The sequence below is a fragment of the Parambassis ranga genome, chromosome 16 (assembly GCF_900634625.1).
Source record: "Parambassis ranga chromosome 16, fParRan2.1, whole genome shotgun sequence".
NCBI lineage: Eukaryota > Metazoa > Chordata > Actinopteri > Ambassidae > Parambassis > Parambassis ranga.
Window position 1 is genome coordinate 20,371,879 of NC_041036.1, and position 16,531 is coordinate 20,388,409.

At 42.2% G+C, this 16,531-nt stretch overlaps 2 protein-coding genes across 9 annotated transcripts in view; both read right to left on the reverse strand.

Annotated features, from left to right (window-relative positions):
- Nucleotides 1–52: 52 nt before the first annotated feature.
- On the reverse strand, nt 53–2,350 carry elp6 (elongator acetyltransferase complex subunit 6). The gene is made up of 7 exons (XM_028425962.1): nt 2,082–2,350; nt 1,834–1,912; nt 1,675–1,745; nt 1,454–1,578; nt 1,164–1,374; nt 928–1,089; nt 53–454 (listed from the first exon to the last, which is right to left on the reverse strand). The coding sequence occupies exons 1-7, from the start codon at nt 2,133–2,135 to the stop codon at nt 329–331; spliced, it is 828 nt and encodes a 275-aa protein (XP_028281763.1). The 5' UTR covers nt 2,136–2,350; the 3' UTR covers nt 53–328.
- Nucleotides 2,351–12,625: 10,275 nt separating this feature from the next.
- cspg5a (chondroitin sulfate proteoglycan 5a) overlaps nt 12,626–16,531 on the reverse strand; it is a 46,226-nt gene continuing 42,320 nt past the window's right edge. For 6 of the 8 annotated variants that reach the window (XM_028426518.1, XM_028426516.1, XM_028426514.1 and 3 more), the window contains one exon: nt 12,626–13,589. In XM_028426518.1, the coding sequence (XP_028282319.1) occupies nt 13,422–13,589 (168 nt within the window). In that variant the 3' untranslated portion in view covers nt 12,626–13,421. The remainder of the gene's footprint in view (nt 13,590–16,531) is intronic. The other 2 variants (XM_028426519.1, XM_028426520.1) reach the window with 2 other exon arrangements.

Sequence of the window (16,531 nt, forward strand, 5' to 3'; positions counted from 1 at the left end):
TCACCCTGCAGGGTGGATTACAGGGACAGAGCGACCCCTAGCGGAAATGACACCGTTTTATTACGTTTTTATTAACACAGCTTTCATACAACAATTTTATTTAACGGACATAAACAACTGATTCATCCAGGAGTGTCTTTTTATGTAATCACTTATAGTCCTGCGATGGTCAGGAACCAGGCCATCAGCTGACAGGATCCAGTTGATCTGGGATCCACACTGGACATAAGGCAAATGTGAAGCATGTCTCTGGTTTGCTCATCAGCCAGCATTTGTAATGTCCTGTGACATTATAATATAACAGTAAACGAGATGCTGAAAGGTGGAACTACAGAACAGCACTGGATGTCCCACGAGCAAAGAAGGAAGCTCCTTTATCGTGGACCTTGTACTGAAAGAGTTTCTTCTGTGTGTGCTGCCCATCACCGCGTCTCCTCCTCCAACATACTTCCACCTGAAAAAAACAAAAAATACACATGGTTTACTCTCCCCTTGTTTGTTATGCACCTTGTGCCATATATAAGCAGATGACAGAAAATGTAGTCTGCAATGCTGAGATACTGTTTACATTATGATATCATATATATTCTCATATAAGCTGCTAATAAGTTAAACCATTCCCTGGTCTTGCACTATTACGGTACATCTTTTGCACTCTCACTGCATTGTGCCTTCATTTTGTGCCTTGTATTTTGTGTGTGCCTCATTGTAGGTACACTTTTTTACACTTTATATTAATCTTAAGTTCTTAGTTATATGTTATATGTTGTGGAGTTGAGAGTAACAGAATTTCGATTCTCTGTATGTTCAGCACATATAGCAGATTTGACAATAAAGCTGACTTTGATATATGATATGCCAATGAAAAGGAAGATTTTAAGTACTTGGACTAATAATAATGCAAATACTGTTGTCATAAACATTCACCTGCCCATGTATGTCCCTGCAGTAGCCAGTTGGCAGACCGTGAACATGAAGAGTGAGGCTACACTGATGCGTCAGACACCTCAGGAGCCACTCTGGTCCTTCCACATCTCCGTCATACTCCTCTTCTCCTCCATCGCAGCGTACCAACATCACCATATTCCCCTGCAGTCACAGTAAAGTCAAGCCCAGTTTCTCTACTATCAACCTATCGTAAGCACAGCCTGAGCCCGACCGACCTGCAGCTGAGAGCAGACTGCGGCTCTGCAGTAGTGAGTGAAGTCCAACACAGCTCCGGCGTTGACCCCGAGACTCAACAGCACACTGAGGTCGTCCACCAGCAGCACGGGGGGTCCCCATTCCTCTGTCCCCTCCTCTACACTGCTGCTAGAAGCAGTCACACTGTCTCGGACGAACTCGTACAGACTCTGCAGGCCAGGGGCAGGATTCCTGGAAGCAGAGTAGTGCATGGTGATAAAAGTCTTCATCCTAATGTGTGATAATGATGAAGAACAGTTTTACATCATACCTCAGGAAGCTCATGGCTTGACTTCCTGTGTCAGCTGCTTGTGGAATCAAAACAGAGAGCGACTCCTTCAAGCCCTCGAGGAATATCAGCTGACCTTTGTCCTTAGCTTGTGTTAAATTGACACCCTGAAAGCGCACATTTCACGCAGGAGTACACACAAATGTTAAAAAACCTGATGGAGACAGAACAAAGAAAACCAAGCACAACAAAACAACACTCACCAGTCTCTGACTGACAGAACTGTAGTGATTGAAGGATTGAGCCAGACTCAGGAAACACACTTTGCATTGCGCTACAAACAAAAACACCACATTATGAGTAAAGTAACAACAACATGGCTGTCATTCTGACAACAGCTCTTGTGTGTTGTAGAAGCTCACCTCGTAAGTAAAAAGAGAGAAAGTGATGAATGAGAAAAGAAGCATCACTCTGTCTGTCAGACACCAGAATAAAGTCACCCTGTAGGGTTAAGAATAAATAGGATGCAATAATAATAATAATAATTTCTAGGCTACATTCCTAGCATATATTTACACATACTGCTACCGTGAAGAACAATGTGACAAATCTGGATAAAGCATAAAGTGATGTTAATGGAGCTTAATATGTTAAAATACTGAATCCTCACCCCTGAGAAGCTCTCTGGAGAGGTGTTCAGGATGCTGTTGAGCTCTGTAAACATAGCTAACCTTACTAGCTAAGCTAAAAGTAAACAGCACGAAATAGTTTTTTAAAGTGAGCTAAATCAACGTTACGAAAAAGCAACCTCTGATATACATCTATGAATGTGTGTGTTAACTTCAGAGGGTGAGAGGTAAGGCCAGATATTCTACTTTAATCCATCAGTAAAAGGTTTGTAAGCTGTTCTCTTAGCTAGCTAATGCGCTATCGTCCGGTAGCGTGCTACTAAAGATGATAAAGACAAACAGGAGGTCTCACTCTGAACCAGATTTTTTCTGATGACATTAACTACTTCTTACACAGGTATTAAGTTTCTGTGCATAATAAGTATTAGCATATTTTTATGCGCACTCCCATAGATTAAACATAAAGAATTGTGAATAGCAGAAAATAAAAAACAAACAAACTCGGAAACCAGCTTGCTCGTATCTACGACAGAGCGGTGGCTCCAACACGTAGACGATCTTTGCTTGCACATGGCAACTTCTTCGACGTCTCGTCCTCGTTTAGTTTGCAGACAGTGCCACCTTCTGGCGATGCTGTTTTACCAAGCGACAGCAGTAGTATCAAACTCGGAAAGAAATCGTGTAGTAGATTACAGTTTTAATACTTTTAATAATCACATTTGCATTTCCATCATCTAAATATGGCACAGGAGTGTGTTCAGTGCAATTAAAAAAACTGCCTAATATGACATGCATGTTTTGTCTGTGTGCTTTTTTAGAGAAATATTCATTTAGGAAACAGGCACATTATGGCAGGGAAAAAACAGAGAATGCAGAAGATGGTTTTAATTCATCTTTAGCTCAGCACCATACAAACATCCTTCCTGCTCACCATGTGAAACATTTCACTTAGGTTTACCCTAATGAAGACACGTTAGGTATTTCTTGTCATATACATCCACAAAGACAGCAGTGGAAGGTCTGCAAACAAGGGATCATACATGTGATCACATTCAGCACGGTCATTTAGATGTCGTCTATTTTATGTTAGTGGTTCATACAGAAGAGCAGATTAAAACACCCACAGGTGGAGACAAAAAAAGTCACTCTTAAAAGCCTCACCATCACAGAGATCAACACTGCCACTGCAATAAATCGCCATTCTTGGAATGACTTAATTCTAGTCTATACATTATTCATTAATTTTATTTATTTTTTTTATAAAAATGATCATCTGAATGTGAAAAATTACAGATGTTATGTCAAAGATGTGTAATGTTGCAGAACTGAAGACTAGTAAAACTAGCACATGCCGCCACACAATACATTGTACCACTAGATGGGGCTGTGTGTCAGTGTAAGTGTTAGTGTCTAATTTGCCCTTCTGTACAACATGAAGATTTTTTTGTGATCATGTTGATTGACATGTTGATTGCTCTCTCTTGGAGAGCTAACCAGCTGTAGACCAGCTGTAGACATTTCTTTTTTCAGGCTAGCAGGGATGTCTTGTCCTCACAGACCACTTACAGTACCCTGACTATTAGCATAGACAGCCGGAGGACTCTCTGACTATGCGGCAGACAGACTATCCGGATCATCCAGCTGGTGATCACCACTGTGCCACAAAAGTCAGTCAGACAGTTGAGCTAATAAATGAACCACACATCCATTAGGGTGTGTCATACCTCTTACAGACTCTAGAGGCGCCTCTGCATGTAAAGTCATATTTGTCTGCACCTGATGAACATCCTGATCTCCATCGGTCTCTCTTGCTCTTTAAGTGCAAAGTGTGTTGATCTGAGCTGTGGAGAGGATGTGACGATACAGTGATACTGAGTAAAACAATATGCTAAAAGACACTAAGAGGGTCTTTGAAAGCTGAACTGCAAACTGAAATGAGGTGATTTCAAACTGCTCATGAACATGTGATCTTATTTAGCAACTGCTTATCAATTCTCTCTATTGACCCATAATCCTAACACCAAATCCATCAGCTACAAATGAGGCTAACATATTTTCAAAATGGAAATATTCAATAGGTCGAGGTAATGAGTCGTCCTGCAGGAAATTACAACATAATTAATATTCTCCCCGTGCACACACACACACACAACAGTGCGAGCCGGATGTTTTAGTATCAGAGTTCTGACAGCGTGTCACATGAGAAGACTGATATAGAACAATCCGGTGAGCTTCCATTGACTCTTCGTTTGGCGATTTGCCTGCTCGTGCTGGCACAGATTCACAGCATGTGTGCGTGTGAGAAACAAGCTCTAATTATACAACAAAAAACGGTCCCAAATCAGATCCAGGGTCCAGAGCAAATACTCCAAATAAGCTAATCATTTATAAATAAATAAATGAATACATAAAACACATAATAAATACATACAATACATGATAAAATATGAACAATTTAAAAAATCAAATTCCAAAATATTATAGTTACAATTAATTAACATGTAGTATATAATGATTTTATTGAAATATCACATCATTTACAAAATCTTTCTGTCTTTTTCCATCACCAGAATAACCACATATTTATCTCCCCTCAGCTGCAGACAGCTATTAGTTTGGTTAATTCAAATGATCCCTGAAAAAAGTCACATCTACATTTTCACTTCCTGGATGAGGCCGCCACATCATCAAAACGTGGGGAGAAACAATTCGTCAGGGGGTGTAGGTGTTCAGTGTCCACGGCCTGGGCTGCCTGGATGGCTGAAGCTCAGTGATCACAGAGGCCGGCAGCGAGCGGGTGCTTTCAGGGCCGCAGACAGAACAAGGAGGCGAAGGTGGGTACATGTCATCCTCCCACCTCAGGACTCGACCCTTGGCTCTGCCGGGGCCGTTGGGAGTCTTGGTGCTTGGCCCATCAGTGGTTCTGGGTTTGGTTTTGGGAAGCCTGTAGAGGTAGACGTCATAATGTGCGAAGGGTCCTTTGGATGACTTTAACTTGGTCTTTTTGTTGAGATGGAGCTCCAAGTCAATGGTGACCTTACAGAGCAGGAACAGACTGATTAATGATGGAGATGCACACGTATTTTGACAGACATGTATGATGGAAACACATATTATCATTTAATGGCTCAGACACACAATGGCCCTGAGGAGGCTGGGAACTGTGGGTCTATAGGTCTGTTTGGCCCATTCTCGCCTTAGTGGTGCACAGGTAGTAAAGAGTGGACTACAGGAGGCAGGTGTAGTCAGGCTGTAAAGCTTCACTTACATAGACAGAGTAGATGCAGCATGAGAAACACTAGTGGGACCACCATACTTCCTGGTTTTGGAGGCAGGTATTTGTATTTATTGTCGGCCGCTGGTCACTGGTCAAACATATTCTCTATGGCTTGTGACTGATGCAGGTATGTGAGCTATGTTTAGCCTGTAGCCCTTGTTCTTGAACCTGTTCTCTCGGCAGCAATGCAAGTCTACCATGGATTTACTGGATGTTAAAGGGAAACGTTCATATCATATCTCATATCTTAAAATGTACCCATGATTTTATTTGTTCCTCTTTCTTTCTTTTTTTTTCTATGTTTTGTAGCATTTGTTTCTCATCTCCCCCCCAAAGGTCACAGTCCTGAAGGCTTCGGGTTGTGGTGTTCCGAGCCAGGGCCTAATTCTGCAATCAAACTCCCTCCCTTTGCACAGGTTATCTATTGCTTTGGGTGTGTGTGTGTGTGTGTGTACTAGTGCAGCTGTACTTACAACTACATTACTATTGATTAAGATGAAGGAAGCCATGCAGGGTTGTGTTTTTAGCTGTTGTCTTAAGTCCTGAAGGCAAATGTCCCTGTGATAATGTTTGTACCAAGCACACAGCCATTGACTCCACAAGAGGTCACCCATGCCATCTAGGACACATCCTCCATCATCCATCACAACGCATGATAATGTCCCATCTGGGTAAAATGACTAATAGGTCAAAGGTGCACTGGGGGTGAATGAGGCATAATACAGAATGCAATGCCATCATGGCTAACAAACAACCAACCAATAGAATAATAACCAATAGAACAGCAACATCAACAGGTCAAAAAATGCTGTCACTTTCAAAGGTGACACCACAACACATTCATTCACGTTTTCTTTTTAGTAACATCTGACCATTTCTAGAATGAAACATGTGTCAAACCCCTACACAAAAGGAAGAACCACGGCTCTGACCACAACAACAGACACAGGCCAAGACTTTATTTAGTCACAGGGGCCTCCTCTTCATCAGACCGCAGTCTCCGCTGAAGCAAACAGTTGGGTCACATCCCTCGCAGCCCTCTGAAGTCGTTGCCATCACACTGCCCTTGCTGCCAACCCAGTCACTCACTCCAGTGGAGGAGGAGGAGGAGGAGGAGGATGAGGAAGGGGGGTTACTCTGCTTTTGAGTGGTAATGTATCGCCAGATTTCCATTAGAAAAGAAGCCAGAGGGTTCTGTTCTGATCAGCAGCATTCCTCAGAGCCTCATTAGTAAACTAGACAGTGCCAGAACGATTCATTTGGACTTCAGGGGCGGAGGGGGAGTAGCAGAGTAAGAAATGCTCACTTACACCCCCCCTCTCTCTGTCTCTTTCTCACTCTGTCTCCTGGTCTGTTTGGTTTCAATCCCTGCTTTATGAGGCACACTGTGTACTTGTCTGTGCATGCGTGTAAATCTAAATTAAGAGCACTTGTGCACTCGCCACAATCTGTGTGTTTTTGGACAAACATGCACATCTAAAATTAATGCATTTCATGCACATATACATGAGTGTGTGTATGTGTTTGTGCATGCCTCCTTCATGTGTGTATGTGTGTGAGGGTGTAGCAGCCAATCACAATATCCACTTCAGGATCCTAACACCATCATTCCACCGCACCGTCAGCCAATCACAGGCTGCTGATGAATCCCAAGTCCCAGCAGGTTTGAACAGAGAAGAAAGAACAAAAAAAAGAGATCTTCACACGCCTTCACCATGTTCTCTGTGTTCTCATTTTTTTCCTCGATCCCTCCTTTTTATACCATCAGCAGCCTCAACACATCACACAACGGTAAAGGGTTAAGTCCAATTGTAGATACAGTATCATTGCATCTATTTATTCATATCTGACATCTACATATAACCAGTTTTAATAGTGGTACAGTCCTTACACTTAGCTCATGCCTAATTCATGATGATCTAATGCATCAATTGGTGAATTATATGTAATTAATTTCTTCTGATCACTATGAGCTAATGATGAAGTCAAAGTGGTTTTGTGTAACCATTTGGCATTTACTTCATCATTAGCTACAGAATTCATGCTTCTACTAGATGACGGACCAGACTACGAGCGCTTCAAAAACCCCTTATGAAGAGAAATACATCCAGGTCCGTTACGTCGCCCGGCATGGTGCAGTTGGGGCCCCACCCAGGAGCCAGGCCGTGGAAGCAATACTTTGAGGATCTCCTCAATCCCACCAACACACCTTCCACTAAGAAGGCAGGGGTTTGGAAATTAGTTGTGGACTCATTTGGTGCAGCTTCTGCAGTAATGTGGTCGATATATCTGTCTGTTGTGGTGAAAAAGGTGAAGATCTCAATTTACCCGTCAATCTATGTTCCTACTCTCACCTATGGTCATGAGCTCTGGGTAGTGACCAAAGGAATGAGATCGAGATTCTCTTGGAAGAGCTGGAAGAAGTGTCCAGGGAGAAGGAAGTCTCCTTGTCTCTGCTTAGACTGCTGCCCCCTCATCCCTGCCCAGGATAAGCGGTTCGGGGATAGATGGATGGAAAAATTGACTTCATGTCAGGTTTACTGTGAATGAATGCCACGTTGTGAATGTAACATTGGTTATATTTCAAACTCCAGTACCCCAGTACTGCACTAAAACTTAAAAAGTTCATGTCTGTTTTGTTACCACATTGTCATTGTCCTCATTATTGATGACTGGATTGAACTGGAACTGTAAGGTTCTTTATATAAACTCCAAATGAAGTCATGAAAAGGACAGTTCACTGTGTGTGTGCCATGAAACAACTGTGAGTGACAGCTGGATGCCTGTGCAGGAGAGGATTAGTGTTGTCTGATGAGATCTGAGGCGAGGGTGAGACATTCAACCTAAGTGGTGCTGAGAGCAGTTTTAATGCTCTGATATTCTACAGTTTATCACTAGATGACGAGAAAGCAGTCACTTAATCTGCCTCATCCATCCACGTGTGGCTGACTGAGTGTGTATGCATGAAAGCAAAGGGAGCCCGAGGTCACAGAGTTTGCATCTCATCCACTCAAACTGTTGCTTCAGAATAGGTTTCCATGGTAACAACGCCCTCTGTCTGAAGATATATAAAATCACCGCCAGCAGCGGATAAGTGCGAGTGAAATGGAGAGCGAGAGCAGAAAAGAGGCGGGCGGTGAAAATACTCAAAAGGTTAACACACACACACACGCAGTGCACGCACTGCTGCAATACATACAAATCATTTCTGTCTTTATGATCAGGGATCCGATGTAGGAGCATGTGTGTCCCTTGACCTACTTCCTGATATCGTTTTCCTAAAAAGCATGCAAACATAACATATAATGTAACTTTTGGGTAACATTTTTTTTCCATGAGTGGCCACTCATGGAAAAAATACATCTGAAACACATTTGAACAATATGACTGCAGCAACATTTTGTTTGGAAGAAAGCAAAGAAGCAGCAGCAGTAATAAATCTCACTGAAACTAAGCAAAACCCAGAGCAAAGCCTACTGAACGATTAGACAATGACTGTTAAAGTGTGAAATTGGTTTCTATCCATGCTATCATTTTCAGGTACGCCTCAGTGAAATGCTAGAAACACCAGCAGCACCAAATATTTTTGTTTGCTTATTGCAGAAAAATGTGTATTCAGCCACTAACTGGTGAAGATGAAGACAGACTAAACAACAGCCCAAATTCTCACCAGTATCCAGCTCATTTTAGCTGCCAGAACATGATGCTCAGCCTCAACTGGCCTGATTCAGCTTCCCATTCAAAGATCAATCCAGCCCAAATTCTCAAGTCCAAAACCTGTCCAACTATAACAACCATGACTAGACCTGAGGCACTTCAGCTTTGGCTTCAAAACCCAGCTGATTGTGCTGACCATTAGCTTTAATCTGCCCGATTCAGCTTCATATTATGTAGAGACCAAACCAGCCCAGAATCTCACACAACCAAATCCAACAACTAGGGACGCACAATATTGAATATTTGCTGATCAGATATGCTAGCATGATTATATTCATACATTTTTTTCCACGTAATTGAAGAGATGCAGTGAAAGGATGCTAAGATAACAACCACTAAGAGGGTGGCTGGACTCTCCATTAGAGACAGGGTAAGGAGCTTGGACATCTGATACAGGGCACAGAGTAGAGCCACTGTTCCTCTGTGTTGAGAGGAGCCAGTTGAGGTGGTTTGGGCACCTGGTTCGGATGCGCCCTAGCTGACTCTGCTCTGACAGACACAGGAGATGGTGGAGGGATTGTTTCTCTCAGCTAGCCCGGGAGCACATTGCTATCATCCTGGATGATGATGATGAAGGGGAGGGAGAGGGCCTGGCCTCAGGCTGCTGCCCCATGGACCAGACCACTTCAAAATCTATCCAAATCTGACCACCATTCCTGGCCACTGCTTTTGGCGAGCCACCTGTTTGGACATAGCTTATTGTGCTGACAGTGCTGTCTGGGAAGCATAACCAGGCCAGAGCTGACTCACCCTCTGGATTCCAAAACACAACAAATTATATACAGACACTTGCAAAGGTCAGGACCATAATTTTACATCCAAAACATTCCAGATTTGGCCTTTATTAGTGGGCCAGATGTGACTAAATCTAATTTATGCTAACAGCTAAATAATCTGTCCAATATGTACAAAAGTGAAAACAACGTGTAGACCCCTGCACATTCAGACATGTTGCTGAGCCTTTTGAGAATTCATTCTATTTTAAAAACGCATTTTATCTGCTGTGAATGGATGAAACTCATAATCAAGTACATCCACATCCACAATGTCACAGTGTTACTCTCAGAGGGATGACAGCACTCCCCCCATTCTTCACTTCTCTCTGCTGGTAATGTAATGCCCACTTGTTGCCATGGTGTCCACTGGTACTGCTGGCTTCACTCCTTTCAATTCAGAGGACCTTGCTTTAGTGTCAGTATGTGTGCGTTTGAGCATGTGCAGTCATGTGCCAGCTTACACAAGAGTGTGTGATAGGCTGATAGAAATAAAAGAGAGTGATAATCACTGTTGCTGCTGGTCTGTGTAGCTCCCCTACTGCTGCTTCCTATTCTGTGTTTGTAAAAAGTCCTTTCTTTTACCTTCTCCTCCCCCCCGTGCATGCATGTGAAGAAAAGGAAAGGCACCCAGACCTACCCCACCACCACCCTCCACCCAAAGGCACCCTCCCTCCGCTCTGGGAAGGATCGTCCACAATGCCACTGTTTAACCCGTCGCTTTCGCAGCGATCCAAAAGGGAAACTTGACAAAAGGCTGCAGGCGCAGCGGCCTCATCTGAGATCCATTCAGGGCTGTTTATCAGAATGTGTGTGTTGTTGTTGTATTTCTATCCTTGTGGGAACCAGTGTGAAATGAGAGTGAGAACTTCAGTCTCATACAAAAAGGCCCCCAGACTGGTCTGAAGTGTTAGATTTGATAAAATTGGATCTGAGACACAAAAATAAGTCTTTAAAACGTCCTTATAGGAAGGATTAGATGACTTGATGACTTGCTATTGACACACGATAACAGACTTAGGAATTTAACACAATGGAACCAGGAATCCTAAGATAACATGTGAAGCTGTATTTATAGCTTATTTTAAAGGAACCTAAATAAGATTAGGGTGAACTTCCTTCAAATGATGTCAGATATATTTTAAAAATTGTTTTATATCACTTCAAACTCCTCCTGAATAAAAATGGAATACAGCATTATTCATTTATGAATAGCACTTTGCATTTACATGGGAAATGAATCCACAAAGGTCCTATGTATCCAGTTGCATTCTGAACCTTACCACTAGATGGCACTAAGTCCAATACACTCCTCCTTTAAAGCATCTCATAAATTTGATGATTTGATTACTTTTAGGCCCAGCTTACTTCATTTTTGCTTGCCCATGATGATTTAGCCAGAGTTTGACAAACTCTTGAACATATTTTGAATGAACAGAGAATTGATTTAGGACCTTTGTAAAATACCTACCTAAATGTAACATTTTGCTTTAGACTCAAAATGTGTTGACTTTAAGTTACATGAACAAAAGAATCTATGAATGCAGATCTTTGGATGCCTTTGCATGTATTAGCAGGGGAGGCTACCAGATGCTTTGTGCACATATGAATGTAAGCATGCATAACTGTGCACTCTGCGCTGCGCTTCAGCATCCTGAATGGAACAAAAATACTATTCAACGAGTGTGGGAAGTGTGTGCGGCTGGGTGTGACATTAATGAGTTAGTGTCTATGTATCTGTGTGAAAAAAGGGTTTGCTTTACTGCCTGTATTTTGTGGGATTTATTTGCAAGTGTGAGTGTGTTTGTATCCGTGTGTGTGTGTGTGTGTGTCTGGCTGGAAACTAGGAGCATCTCTGGAGGCAGGGAACATGCAGAAGCAGCAGACTGGTTCCTGGTGTTTGCTGTCATGATTGATGTGCTGCAAAGACACAAATTTATCTGAGCAGCAGACTGACTGTCAACTTTAAAGATGGAAAAACTCACTCAGTTGTCACATCATCGTCTATCTATCATGAAGGTTTCTATGACTTTCTGTCAAATTGTCCAAAAAAGTGAAATAATTCTTAAAATATATGTTTGGTGGTTTCTCCACTTTTCTGATCAATGTATGTGAAGGTAAAATAGAACCTAAACTCTCTTCAGAATTTATGATATAACTCACTGCAAGAAGCCCAAACGACAACAAGTGCTGTTTCCAGGGACCCCTATCAAGCCTGACCTGTCTGGAATAAGGTTAGGACAATAAAATAAAACAATTTAGATTTCATTTTTGGTAGCAATCATCAATCGCTTAACCATGAAACAACAACCATGTGTCCCTGCCACGTCTGTCCCCTTTTGAGGTCCCTGGAAACCTTGTTATTATTATATTGACTGTTCGTGTCTATGTGTTTTCTGGTGTTGTGGTGTTAATGATGCCACTCAAGTTTGGCGTTGTCTCCATGACAACGGAGGCAACTCCAATTGCTCATGGGATGAAAGCTCCATGAAGAGCATCTAACTGGAGCCTGTGATAACACATCCCTGTGTAATATTTATCATATGTTTGCCATCACTTCCAGTTTGCTAAGTAAGTTTGAACACAATTTAACTTTAACAGTCATAATCTTCCTAAATCTGACTATGTCTGCATAAGCCAGGAAGCACATGTCCGGCGTGGAGGGGGTCTAAGGAGCTGCGTTTTAAAGCCATGCAGAGAAGGGGACAGAACAGGGAGGGACACTGAGGAAAACACAGGATCCACAGATGTCATGTTAAAAAGGTTTATTTCAACAACTGTCTGAATCGTGTTTGTTTATTCTCTGTTCGAAGTCCCATAAAAGTACAAAAAAAAAACAAGTACATCAAAGGATTAGAAATCACATCAATGAAAACCAAGACACATTGTGTTGCTTCTTTTAAATCAATCCAAGCAATTTTTTTCCAATATTTATACATACTCACTGGATTAGTCAGACAAACATCAAAACCTCTCAGTAGCTGTATCTTTTTTTCTCTTTTTTTCTTTTTACAATGACGTTTTACGTACGTTTTAAACTTCTGTATGATTTCTTTCTTTTTACAAAATACACCAATGCAGGCAGGGGAAGGTGTGTGTGTGTATGTATACATATAAGCATGGCTAAGTCTTCATCTTTTCACAGTATGTGTGTGTGTGTGTGTTTGTGTGTGTGCAGGTAAGAAAGATACAGGGAGAGTAAAGTGACAGCAACAAGGGCGGGGTGGGGGGGCTGCGAAACAGGGGCATGACTGGACGTAAGGGGGTGTTGCAAGGCGGCAGCAGGGTGAGGCTGGTGGGGAGGGCGGGGTTACTTTCAGCAGGGGCAGTGACGGTGGCAGGAGTGGTTGTTTCTTTTTTTTTCTTTTTTTTTTTGCAGCGACTCAAGGCTGCTTGGTGGCAGTGTTGCCGTGTCGGAGACGGTTGCAGACTGTGTTGGTTGGCTGGTACGTTGGCAGGCTGGTTGATTAGTTGGTTGGTTGACCGGTTAGGTGCACTCGGCAGCGGATGGACAGGAGAGCGAGGAAGGGAGAAGGGGTTTGTGGGCTCCCGTTGCCGGCGCACCTTGTCGTTTTTCGGTTGTCAGGTTGCTGGGGTTCGGTTTTTGTTTTGCTTCACATCATGTTGTTCTGCAGTGAGTTTACCTCCGAGGAGTTCTCCTCGCCCAGGACCTTGTGGTTCTCATGTTTGGGGGTCAGAGAGTTGTGGATGTTGAGGGAGTCATCCTCCTTGGGCGGTGCCTTCACCGGGTCCTCCAGCTTGTTCTGGGAATTAGGATCATCCTACCCAAGAAGGTGAAGGGGTGGGAGTAATAAAGCACAATTAGAACCACAGAAACAGTTAATCACCAACTTTGACCCTGCTGACTGGTGGAGCTTTTACATCCTCCATACAAGATGACTTTCAACCTGGCTAACAACTAGAAGAAACCAACTCAATTTATGTCCAATACCAACGTTCAGTGCCAATTTAGGGACTGTTTATGTCATTTATGCAACAAAAGGGGTGGTAAAGACCTGGAAATTAGAACCTTAACCACATAAATAATCAAACCACTGTGAGTAATGATCCACCACCCGTGTCATGGACTCTGTGGAAGCCAACTAATGACCTGTCACTGTCAAGAAGTCTATTCATTATAACTCTAATGATCTAATAACGTTTTTGGTGTAAACACATAATAAAAGTCATCTGATCGCAGTAGGTCCTAGTATTAGTAATATAACCTTAGACGAACACTGCATTTGAGTTTTTTCACCATGCCATTATATATTTATCAAAAACGTTTAATACTGCATCCTCTTAATCCTAATGTTCAGCACCATGTCTGCTGAAACCCAGACACAACATTTCAGCAACACCTAACACACACTGTCAGCACGGTGGTGGAGGGATGATGACTTGTGCTTCTTTTACAGCCACAGGATCTGGACACCGTGCAGTCATTGAGTGGACCATGAACTCCTCTGTATCCCAGAGTGTTCTAGAGACAAATGTGAGTCCATCTGTCTGTTAAAGCTTGATAGAAATACAACACAACAATGATCCAAAGCACAACAGCTAATCTACATCAAAATAACCGAACAATAAAAGAATCAAGGTTTTGGATGGTCTAGTCAAAGTCTAGACCTCAGTTGAAATACTGTGGTAGGTAAGAGGCCTGTGCATAAGTGAATGTTCAAAAACCTCAATGAACTGAATCAATGTTGAAGAAGAATGGACCAAAATTCCTCCACAATCATGTGAGAGACTGATGAAGTCAAACAGGAAACCATTACTTCATCTTACTGCTGCCAAAGGTGGAGCTACAAGATGCTGAATCATGGAGGGTACCTAATTTTACTAATACTAAATGTTTATACATTTTTGCCAAATAAATAATGACACGGTAAAATAAATAAATAAATAAAATGTTGTTGCTCATCTGCGATTGTATTTGCTCAATACTAAGACCCACTACAAAAAGATGATTTTGATGTTTTTACACAAAAAACTTACTTTTGAACATGACTATACCCAACAAAGCATCAATGGCAAAATGTGAATTAGAATGTGTTGTTTAGCTATCCACAGGCATTGTAGAATTTACATACGTTAGTACTGGACATACATGTTTCTTGCAATGAAGCAGATGTTGTTCTGCTTCATCGTGCTTTAAAAGATCGCGTTCAGCTGCTCAGATGTTTACTTTTTGTATCCTTGTTTTGGTTGCTCCATGTTTGGACCCATCATGATTTTCATTCAGTTTTGTGCATTCATTCTTGTACAATTAAATCTTGAGGGCTTTCATTCCTGCTATGTTTATAGAGTGGACTGATACATTATACAGCTCAAGCTTAAATAATGTTCAGAAAGCCTGAAGCCATAAACATCTAAACATCAGTAAATAGTTAATAACACTACATTGTTGTGAAAATAATGGGCAGACATAATGCCTATTTAAAGGGACAGTTCACCACAATGTAGACTCTGGTTAACAAATCATATATGGTATTAAAGGGATTAAAACCTGCTAACATGCTGTCTGAATGGACAACAAAACTATAACGTGTTAATCAAAAACAAGAAGAAACTGTTTTAGTAGAAGCCTTTTCAGTGGTTCGATGGCCCCACTGCTTAAAAACCGTCACGCTCGGCCGGCATGTTGTGTTTGCTCGAGGAGACCCTGAGGTGAGCTGCATGAGCGACACACACCCTCCCTCCCAAACCCACCCTTCAGGCAACCCGGGAAGCACATGCACATCCACATGCAAGATCCTTACGATACAAGACAGGGACAGCGATGGCCGCTCATGCAGAACACCTCGTCTCCTCCTGCTTCAAAAAACAAATGTCCAACCTGGCTGATTATCTGTGGGTACCACCGTCATACATACCCAAGCAGTCGCTACGAGAGGTTAAAAAAAAGAAAAAGTGGTTTAGGTTTAATTCATCTGAATTTAATTAAGGTCAGAGGGGAAATAATTGATTGCAGAGTCCATTTTAGATCTGTTTTCCAGCCTCTTATCCCCATTAATTTTGCATGGCATCATCGACCCTGCTGCGCTCAGGCATCCTGGGGCGTCACACACACACACACACACACACACACAAGCAGTTAGACAGACAGATTCACACACAAGCATCAAATTCCAGACCCTGAGGCCTGTGCCATTTACAAACACTCCCCTCATCGAATGTTTGAATTCAATGGCACTTTTAAAAAGGAAGAGCATTTACCCGCTGGCAGTAGGCCTAGATAGTAACTTCAGGCAGGACGTGTGGATACGTCACTTCCATGGTTACAGGATAGGGGCCCTCTGTCCTCCCGTCAGCGTGAAACTGGAAAATGTTTGGCGTTTGTTGGATTTCATTGTTGCTTGTTGTTTGCATGGGTAGAGGGGGAGAGCGGGCAGTGGGGTGGGAGGCACAGAGTCACGAGGACTGTTGAGTGGGTGTCGTTTTGGAGGAGTGGGAACAGAGATAAACAGGGATCTGATGATGATGATGATGGAGGCACACGGACAGCTCCTGACATCCTTTATGATGTAGTGGATTTTAAATGTTTTTTTTGTTGTTGTTTTTTTGTAGCAGTTTGATTTTGTTTGTAACTGTTTAAATTTTGAAGATTAAACTCATATAAACATATATTTTATTTGTTTTTTTATTATTTGATCTAGCATCATTAAGCCAATATAAAAAAAAAGATATTCAAATCCTTGCATACTGAGCAAATATTTGCATA